General features: G+C 48.9%; 1 protein-coding gene across 1 annotated transcript in view; it reads left to right on the top strand.

Annotated features, from left to right (window-relative positions):
* The window catches only part of AAK1 (AP2 associated kinase 1), an 83,163-nt gene that overhangs the window by 19,278 nt on the left and 53,247 nt on the right, over positions 1-10,638 (top strand). The window contains exons 2-3 of the mRNA XM_017837330.1: positions 6,296-6,414; positions 8,398-8,506. Coding sequence (XP_017692819.1) covers positions 6,296-6,414; positions 8,398-8,506 — 228 coding nt within the window. The remainder of the gene's footprint in view (positions 1-6,295; positions 6,415-8,397; positions 8,507-10,638) is intronic.

Raw genomic sequence — 10,638 nt, 5'->3', positions numbered from 1 at the left:
GGGCTGTGTCCATGGAGGATGGGATGTGTCCATGGAGGATGAAGGGTGTCCATGAAGGATGAGTGGTGTCCATGGAGGATGGGATGTGTCCATGGAGGATGAAGGGTGTCCATGAAGGATGAGTGGTGTCCATGGAGGATGGGATGTGTCCATGGAGGATGAGGTTTGTGCTGTTCACACTACAGTTGCAGTGGCAGCATTTACTGGGCTTGGTTGATTTATGGGATCCCTGGTGAAAGGCACCTCTAGAGGAGCTTGTCACAACAGGGTGATGGAAGAAGCAACCCATTTGTCTGTGCTCTTCCTCACCATAACACCACTTAGTGCAAATTCCGTGGAACAGCAATGCTGTGGGTGATTGCAGGTCAGCATTGCTGGGTGCAGGAGGATTCCAGACGTGCAGTCCACGTGAATCCCTTCAACTGAGCCCAGTGCTATCTCCTTACCTTGGAGCAGCTCGGGGGGATCACGTGCAGCCCTGGGCAGCTGCTCTTACCTAGTTTAGCAGTGCTTGCCTGGCTGTGAACAGCTCTGCATCCTGCTGAAATTACAGAAGGGCTGAAAACATAACTACCAGTGCTGGCAACGGGCCAGTGCCGTGACACAAACCTGCATGGAAAATTGCTTTGGCATCTGTATTGACTGGAGATAATTGGAACTTGCCAGTATTTTTTCAGCTTATCCTAAAACCTTTTAGCAAGAACAGCAGTCAGGCCAGCAGTGCGTAGCATGATAACCATGTTTCCCTGCTGTTGACACAGGCCTAAAGTGCCAAAGAGGCACAAAAAATGTTTCCCCAGAGACCTGTGGCTGGTGCTGGCTCTGAGCTGATGGTGATCCCAACACTGACCGTGTGCTGCCTGCTCAACAGTGTTAATGTGTCTTAAGAACGAGCATGTAAATATCTTTTTGTATCTTAGAATGAGAATGATATTAAAATACAGCTTCTGCTGGCTGGTATAGAAAGGAGTTGAATTTCCTTCAGAACTTTTAACTCACAGGCACTTGTGCAGGGGAAAACTGTCCTCTGAGTTGACACTCAGGCTTAGTTCTTGCTTTTGTCCCTTCTGGTGCTTGCAAATCTCTGGATTTATTTGCAGCTGAAGCCTGGACTGATCTCTTGCTTTTTGCTTTCCATATGTTCACTGGAAAAGAGGCTCTACCAGCAAAGACCCGGGATGTTCCCGGTGCCTGGAATACTTTGCCTCTGAGCTCTGCCTGTGTGGGACCCACCCTTGCTGGCCCCATGTGGCACAAAGATCTGCCTTCACTCCAGGCAGCTCAGGCTCCTGTGCTGACCTTGGCAGGCTGGGAGTCACACAGATCCCAGGATGTCTGTTCCCTTGGAGCTGGCTGTTCCTGGCCTGCTCCTGCCTTCTCTGAGAATACCAGTAAATGGTCCCGTAATGTGCATCTGGCAGGGCTTCAGCATCGTTGCTTGTCCATTTGTCTTTCATCTACTGCCTTTCAGCTTTGCCCAGATTTAGCAAAGTTGGGGGTTGGACTGGAGTAAGGAGGGAGAAATTGGTTGTGGTCTGAGGCTCTGGAAGCTGAAGGTCCTTGAGGCTGAGGAGGTGGTGGTTTGTAGATCTGTTATGGGCAAGGAGGAAGGGTGACCCAGCTGTTAGGAAGTTGAAAGCCAAGGTGAGGGTATTCATTTCAGCCCTGTGCTGTGAGAGACTTTCAGAGTTCAGAGGGTGCTGGGTGCTTGTCTGAGCAAAGCCTGGCTGTGGGCTGGGCAATGACCAGGCAGGTGCTCCCACCCTTACCCTGCAACCCCTGGGATACATCCACCAGCTTTGGGGAACAGCCCCTCCTCTGCTGGGTGATGCTGCTGGTGGGGGAAGCAGAACTCTTAAATCCATTAGAAAGTCTTGGTTAGGCAGTGCTGGCTGCAGTCCAGGTGCTTGACAGCTCTGTCCCTCCCTGGGCTGTGCTGGGCTGGCTGATGCTGCTGAGGGAATGTTTCAGGCATCTGGTGGGTCCTGCTGCCCCTCTCCTGTCACACCTTGCTGGGAAACCTGAGCTGTGTTTGATGCCAGCTGCTTGACCCCAGCAGTGCTGCTCCTGAGCTCCCTGCAGGGGCACAGCTCCTTCTGAGCTGCTCTTTGGGCCTGAATCTGAAGTATTGGCTGCAGTTTGCCATAGAAAGGTTTCAGATGCTTCAAATGCTTCAAATAACCTGCATGTGCACCTTCACTCCAACCTTAATGTGTTCAACTTTTATCTGCAGTGCAACAGTTTGGGGCCAGTGCCATTTGCTTTGCACAGTTGGTAATAAACATTTGGGGGATTTGGGAGGTGAAGGATAGACCAAAGCTCCCAAATCATCTTCTGTGCACAGAAAACTTGACAGGAAGTCTCTCCAGGTCTGGGCACGGAGTGCCAAGGACATCCCTGCCATTTCAGACCCTCAGGTACACAGTGGCTGTGGCATGAGCAGCCCGTGAGCAGATGTACCTTCAGCTCTGCCCTTGGCCTGGCAGGCCCCAGCACTCCTGGGGGGAGCAGGATTCCTGCTGTGGCCCCGCTGTGGCTGTGCCTGCCCCATTCCTGTGAACGTGTGTGATGTGTGACAGCCTGAGTGCTGTGCCCTGCCCATGCTCCTTTGGAGGGCAGGCTGTGGGGGAAGGTTCTCAGTAACCTTCAGACTGACCTGTGTCCTGCCAATGGACTTGGATTTCTGGAGCCATCTGTGTGTGAGGAGTGTCTCTACCCTCTTCCCTTCCCTCATCCTCCTGCAGTTTTACTCTTTGCAGCCCCGTTCTCTGCATGTCAGACTGGGAGTGCTGAAGCCAATTAGCAGTGGAAGGTGTAATAAATGCAGAGAAATTCAAATTTGGGTGGTATTTTTCACACCTTCTGGTTTAAATGTGGAGTGACCACCTGAGGGGAGTTAGACATCCTTGATTCTGTTGTGCCTTTCTGGACTAAATCCTGGGTACTGTCAAAACCTGGGAAGGAACGTTGTGGTCTGCTTTAGCTGAGGCAGGTGGGCCAGGGGATGTTTGAGTTGTTTGAAAGTAAAACTCCCCAATGGATGTGGATCATCCATTCTGCTTCTCTGCCGGCACAGTGCCTTTCCCTGGGTTGCTGTGTGGAAAGCTCTGTGTCCCTGATGGAATCAGCCCTTGTTTCTCGGTGGAGCTCTGCTGCTTTTCCCAGGGGCAAAATTGTCCTGCTTTAATGTGCAGCCAGAGGGAGTTTAATAATAAAGTAACCAACTAGGTTCAGTGGTTGTGCACAGCTGGTGTGAGGTGTCCTCAGCTGAAGCTGCAGGAGTCAAAGGTGAGGGGGAGGAGGGCACGAGGGTGACTTGTAGAAGTGCAGATGTTGCAGGATCCTCTTGAATGTGGCCTCTCCTGATGTATTTGTGTCACTGCTGCATTTGGAAGATGCTCCAGGCCATGTGTCTGTGTTGATGTTTCACTTTCACTCCTGTATCAGAAAGCATTAGTTTAATTTTTATTACTTTATTTATTTTTTATATTCTGAATATATATATATTTTATATTCTGAATGTCTCTCTCCTCTGAGCTCTCGGGATGCTTTAGCTGTGCTCTCCCTTGCACAGAACGTAGTTTTCTGTGCCAGTTGGCTTGTAAGCAAATACCATGATGTGCATATTCTAACGAGGGTGCTCTGGAGGTGACTTTGTTAATTAGCCCAGGATCCAGATAGAGGAAAAGGACCTGTGCTAATGAGGCATTAGCAGTTGGTCTGAAGAGGCACCAGTCCCACCCAGCTGAAGCAAAGATTTAGGAGGAGGTTCTTGGGGTTAGTGGAGCTGCTTTTTTTTCCCCCTAAAGTTTAATTGCTCTATTTTTGCTGCTCAGCTCGTGTTTCCTTTTGCTGAGCACAGCGCTGTAAACAGAGGTCCTGGATCCTGCAGGCCTGGCCAGGAGCTGGGAGAAGAGAACTGAACCCCTGGAGAGGAGGGGGGACTTCTCATGGGTCACTGCTGATTTCTCATTTTTGGGGAAAAAGGCCTCCCAAAAAAGTCTTGTGATTACAAAAAAGTTTTGATGATGACTGAGCTGTAATAAATTGGAAAAAACCCCTTTTTTTTTTCTTGATGTTTTCTCTAGATTGTGTCTGAGATTGATGAAAGTATTGTACAGAAATTGAAAAAAAGAATCCGAACCTGATCTCTCCAGTGATTTTGGAAAATGTAAAATGTTAAGACAGTAGGGATTGGGGAAGCTGTGTTGGTTATGGGTCCCTTATCTCTTACTGGCTCCACTGTGGGTTGTAAGAGGGGGAATTAAAATCAGTAGTGCTGTGTTGCTTTTTTCAGCAGCCACCCTTTGGGCTAAAGATCCCCAGTGGGATGTGGGGATTTGCTCTTCCAAAAACGAGGCAAATGTGGCTGGGGAGAACAATAAAGCTACTGCTGCGGGTTTAGGAGCTCTTAGAAACGACTTGTAATTTGAGATCCTCAACTTGCAGCAGCTTCAGGGAGAGAGAGTCGGGGTTATTTTGGGGTCTGAATGTGAGTAGTGTGGAGGGAGGCCCTGCAGGGCTCCGAGGGCTTGGAAGCAGCTGTGGGACGTTGTATCCCAGGGCCATGTCCCAGTTTTCTCCATGGGAATGTCCATTTTGCAGCCGGGGTGTAGTTTTTAAGACTTTTAGTTGAAGTCTGGGTGCTTTATGCTTTTTTCCTTCCCCCCCCCCTTTTTTTTTCCTCTCCTTCGTTGCATATTTTTGCAACATCTCTGGGGCTGCTCCTAAAAGTCAGTGGGGCTTCCTAGGAAATGCTGCTCTAGTTCCTGTGGCAGACTGTGGTGTATAAAACTGAGGGGGTTGCATGCCAAGAGGGGTTTCTGTTTGGCAGCTCTGGAACCGACAGGTGTGTTGTTTGCATCTGTACCTCCTGTGTTGCTTTGGCAGATGGGCTGTAATGTCAGAAGAGCCATTTGATAACAGAGAGGGTCATGCATTGATCACAGCAGTGTGATCTGGCCATTTGCCCTTCTTCAGTCTTTTCTTAGTGAAAATAAAGCCCAGTTTTAGTGAAAGCTTCAGTGGGCCTTCTGGCTGTGGTGGTTGGTTGGTTAACAGCTTGTAAGCACTGGTGGTTGCAAGAGTGGAGTCGTCACGTGCAGCCTGTTTTAATGCCGAGTTTTACTCAGATTTAGTTTCTGTTTGTCATGTGTGGTGTGTCACATGGTGGAGGCAACTCCTGTAGGTGCTGAGTAACCACCAGGTACAAACATGTCTGGTGGAACTGTGTGGGGTTGGTCTGCTGGTTTCTGGCAGCTGGTGAAGAACGAGATTCACCGAAGGGCTCAAACTTTGACAAGGGAATTCTTTGGGGTGTGAGTTGCCTTTTGTGGTGTGCAACTGCTGCCCTCGTTGCTGTGGGACTTCTGAAGGCCACGGCAGCCCCGACACACAACTCACCGGTGAGCTGATGCTTTAGAAGTGCTGCAGCTTAACTGAGTGTGTGGTGCAGTGTGAGGTACCAGAGAGCAAATGAGGTGCTGTTGGGTGGTGGCACCAGCAGTGTCATCCTGCCTCCCTGAGATCCCTGGGCCTCTTCGTCCTGATTCATTCCGGTCTCCGGAGCCACGTGTGAAACTTTGATGCCTTTATTCCCCATCCTCAGTCACCTTCCTGTGTCTACCAGAACCACAAATAAAACCCTGTGTTTGGGTGCAGTGCTGACAGAGATGAAAGGCTTTCATCCTAAACAAGTCAATTTATCCTGGGAGTCCTGGCTTTACTAATAGCAATGACCACAGAATGAATTGTGGCTTTTCATCCCTTGTTCTTCTGTCCTGTTTTAAGAGCACAAACATCAAACCATGTGTGGGAGATGTTTCTTCTGCTTCTTGCACAAATCAGCTTTGTAATGTAACTTGGATGCTTCAAAGTCGGGGAGCCTTTTAAGTTTAGGGCTGTGGTGGTTCAGTGGGTGATCTGTAGCTCTGATTTCTGTCCAAGGCAGCGTTGCTGTCCTTCAGCTTTCTTCTCATAATGGAGTTAATGGAGCAGTGTGTGGCAGGACAAGGAACCGGTGTAACTGTGTGTTTTTATGGAGGTGTTAAATGTTAACTTTGCTGCCGTTGATTGAAGATTTACCCCCTTGGATCCCTTTTAGTTCCCAGAAATAACTGTCTGGGCAGAGCTGGAGGCTCTGGAGCCAAGCACATGTGGAACACTCCCACCATGGAGTGGTGGCAGCTGCTCAGTGCCCTCCCTCTCCTGACTGTTCCAAGGCAGGGATGGGATTGGAAGCGAAGACCAAGAGGTTTCTTTGTTAATGAACAGGGTGATTTTGTGTCTCCCACAGGTGGCTTTGCAATAGTGTTTCTGGTGAGGACGAGCAATGGGGTGAAGTGTGCCCTGAAGAGGATGTATGTCAATAACGAGTACGACCTGCAGGTCTGCAAGAGGGAAATCCAGATCATGGTGAGTCACTGGGCTGTGCTGGGACACCACACTGCAGTGCTGGGAGAGCCTGGTCACCTTCTACCTCTGATCTCTGTAGCATCGGGTCACAAACTGCATTTTCTTAGCAAAACTGACTTCTTAGCAAAACCTGACTCCTGGAGTTATGTGACTAGGAAAGTCTAGTAGTGAATTATTTCAAATGTTCCAGTGGACAAGCAAAACCTGGTAGCTAAAAAACCCAGGGAGTTTCAGGAAAATGGGGGGAGAAAAAAAGCTCCTGTGTCAACAGGCTTAATGGGAAGAGTTGAAGAGGCAAGCATGGCTGGGGGTGCTGGAATTCAGTCTGACAGTCTTCAGTTGAGAGCTAAAGTCTTCAACCTGTTAGACCTCATCAGAAAAGGCTGATGGTTCTGATGTAGCTGTGTCTGAACTGCAATCAGTGCAGGAATGGCAGACCCCCATCCTGAGATAAATCTATATCACAGCAGCTTCTCCTCCTTTGGGGCAGGATCAAGGTTATCTTGGCATCGATGGGGTTGGGAGATTTAAACAGTGTTTGTGGGGTGGTTGCTGTCAGGGCTTTTGAAATGGGAAAGTATCTGTAATGAGCTCTGGGATATTTCTCTAGATTATATGTATACAGGACTTATATGATAGGGTAGCTGTTTTAAACTTTGCATCTCTGAACAAAGACAAAATGGAGATGATCCAAATAGATTTGCAGCCTGGTAAACATGAGAAGTGCCACTTCTGAAGTTGTATCCAAAGATATCGATGAACATTTAGAGCAGGTGCAGGTGGGGAAGGAAATATAAAATATATAAAATCCTCATTCTGTGAATTTACCACATAAGGTACAGGTTTGGGGTAGATGATCAGATCAGAAACTCTTACCTGTGGCAATTCTGGGTGTGATTTTTGAAGTAGCTTTAATGAGGTTTATACCCTTAAAGTGAAGTGCTGGTGTTCGTGATAGCACAATGAAGCTTTGGGCATGGTTTGTCATCCCCATACCTCCGTGGGAAAAGTTGAGATCAGATCTCACATCAAAGGTTTTAGCTGTGCTCACAGACCTTGTGAGCACCTTGTGAGCACCTTGTGAGCACCTTGGGTTTTACTTGCTGGTGCTTTCTGTTGTCTCCGTGTCTTTGGTGCCTTTGGAATGTGTGGTGGCTCGCCTGGAAGGTGAGGGTGAGGAGGACCCTTCTTACCCAGCAGGTCCTCTTGCTCCTGGACTGGATCCTAGGCACTCATCTTTGTCCTAAAGGGAAACAATTCCTTCTTTCCCGGCTTTTCTGCAATAAAGGAATTATTTTAAACTTCGGTTTTTGCAGCCCTACAGTGTCAGAGCAGGATGTGTCCAGCAGAACCTTGATTTCCTTTATTGGTGAAGCTGAGCATCAGACTGGCCTGTGTGTGAAGCTGGAATCCCAAAGAAATGACTTCTCCCTGCAGGTTTAGCATGTTGTCCCCATGGCAGGGGGGTGGAACTGGATGATGTTTAAGGTCCCTTCCAACCCAAACCAGGCTGTGATTCTATGAAAAGTCATTGATACGAGAACCTGTGCTTTAACCCATCGGGTTACTTAAAATAAGGCACTTTGAAAAGCAAGGTTAAGATTTATTTTGTTGGTTTAGTGGATTTTTATAGTGAAGATTCGGGATATTTTTTGTCAGATGAGACAAGTAAGTACAACATGTCCTGCATGGCCACCATCACCATCTGCCCTGTGCAGAGGAGGAGCTCTGGGGGCTTAGCCTGGGAATGTGCCAAAATCTGGACCAGTCCTGAACAGGTTAATGCAGCAGGCTGGCTGTTTCTCTCCTGTTTGTCTCAAATCTTTCTAGAAGGAAAACAGGTAGAGACAGAGCTCGGGTTTGTTCAGGCTCTGCGTTGTGATTAACCCAGAGTGACAGGAGCCTGTGCAGCGTGGAGGAACCAGAGCAGGAGGTTGCTGCCCTGCATGGCTGGCTCATGGCTGGAATTTCTATGCCTTGCAGCGGGACCTGTCTGGCCACAAGAACATCGTCGGGTACATCGACTCCAGCATCAACTCCGTGAGCAGCGGGGACGTGTGGGAGGTGCTGATCCTCATGGACTTCTGTCGGGGTGAGTGTGGGCTTGGCGTGTTGGCCATGGGTGGGCTGCTCCTTCAGTGCCTGCAGGGAACTTGCACAGCATCTTCCTTTAAAAAAAAAAGCTGTTCCTAGGCCTGGCCCTTTCTTGGCTGCCAGGAAGCTGTTCTGAACAAAGCAAAGCCAGAACTGGGGGTGGAGAAGTGGACTGACATGTGAGGCTGTGGGGATTCTACTCGTGGGATTGGTACCACCTTTACTCCTGCCCAGGGTAGGCTTGGATCCTTTCCATTGTGAAGGAGAACCCTAAAGTACCTGTTGCTGTTGTCTGTAGGCTGGTCCACACAAGAAGTGGCTCTTCTAAAGCTCCCAGACTGTGGAATGAAATTTTTCTTCTCTTTATGTTGCATTGCAAGCTTTGTTCCATTTCAGCCTGACTGAGGGTTGTTCTGGAAGAAGTGTGACATGGATAATGTGAAGCCAAAAAGCATTCCTCTTACCTCTGACCTTTTTGCTTGGCTGTCTGTAGCCAGACAGGCTCTTCCAGCCGTCCCAAAGCTTTGATCTTCGTGGCTGGGATGTGGTGCTTGGAACATGACGCGTGTGCTGGGCTCAGGTGCCTCTCTCAGGAAGAGTGTTTAGCAAAAATAATGTTTTGGCCAGGTGACCTCAGAAGTCTGTGGCTGGTTTGGATGGTGGCAGTCAATGCAAATAAGTATTTTTGGGCCTGTCTGGCTTTTGACTGAAGCTGAGTGCATTGCAGCAAGGGCATCTAGATGTTAAAATGCCTTTAAACATGAGCAGTGCAGGTTTCTGTTCTGCCATGTCCTCTTTGCTGCTTTGGGTCATGCAGGAATCTTGAGTGCCTTGCACTGGGTTTGTTTGGTGCTGAAAGGAAGACCCTGCTGTGTAGTTTGGCTGAAGGAATCATTCAGTAAGCTCTTTGTAAGCTCAAACCTAACTCTCCCAAGGAATAGTGTGGTCAGTGGGCCTGGCAGTGCCAGGGGATCCCTGCCCAGCTCCATGTGCAGAGCCCACCGTGGGGGGAACTGCAAACTGAGCGACTCACGGGCACTTCCTCCAGCTGCATTGGCCAAGGCTGGGGCTGATAAGTAAAATCCATCTTTCTAAGGAGTTTCCTTCCATCTGAAAGGAGGAGAGCTGCAAGATGGCATTTCTGACGTGGCTTGCTCTTGCCAGATGCTCTGCTGAGCACAGGCCTGCCTCTGTCTGCAGCACTCAGACTGGAATGGTTGTTACACGTGGATTTTCCTTTTGTGGCAAACGGTTTCCAAACCAAACCAGTGTCTTTGTGTGCAGAACCACACTCACTTTGAGTGTAAAATGTTCACAGCTGTACTATTTATTAAACTGAGTTTTTCTTTCCTACCATGTAAGTTTTCCGACACTTGTGATGTGGAGGGATACAGTTCTGCTTGGCCAAAGCCTCAGAAGGGAGTTTGTCTATATGGGGCATTTTGAGGGGGAAAGAACCTCTGGATTGTTTTGGAAAGGCCTTGACAGCAACAAAACCTCAAAGCTGAGGCCAATTCAGGACTCATTCATGAAAACTTGGTTTTGTTTGTCTGGAGTTTCCCTTGTTACAGATGGATTTTTAATTTCTTTGCCAGTTGACAACTTCAGCCAAGCCACTGAGTGTGTGGGTTTTCTGAGTGTCTCCCTCCCTCCCTCCTCTTGCTTACATGTGGCAAGCTAATCTGTGGACTGTGGGTGCCCCAGATTCAACCTTTTATTCCTCTAGTTGGACAAAATAAGTCTTACTCGGAAGAAAAAGAGAAAATTATGTGGCTTAGTCAGTATAACTTGAGTGCTGACACAGCCAGGGGAGGGTGGGCTGTGGGAGCTGGTGTGATGCTCTGGAAGCTCTGCCTGGAGCCCAGGTGAGCTGTAACACCTGCCCAGGTGAGCTGTAACACCTGCCCACGTTATGCAAACCCTGGGATTTAGGGGAGGAGATGAGAACAAAACAAGCTGAGTAAGCAGACTGCAAAAAGCCACTGGGGAAGGTTTGTTATGAGCTTAATTCGAACTCTGAGCTCCTCATGTGCCACCTGCAGAGCCCCAGTGTGGGGGAGCAGAGCAGGACAAGGGTGTCTGGGGCACTGGGGCTCACCCCGTGTGCCTGTTTGTCCCAGCTCACCCCGT

The sequence above is a fragment of the Lepidothrix coronata genome, unplaced genomic scaffold (assembly GCF_001604755.1).
Source record: "Lepidothrix coronata isolate B3197 unplaced genomic scaffold, Lepidothrix_coronata-1.0 Scaffold301, whole genome shotgun sequence".
In the NCBI taxonomy this organism is placed as follows: domain Eukaryota; kingdom Metazoa; phylum Chordata; class Aves; order Passeriformes; family Pipridae; genus Lepidothrix; species Lepidothrix coronata.
The sequence above is the reverse complement of the archived record's forward strand: the minus strand, read 5'-3'. Positions and strand labels throughout refer to the sequence as shown.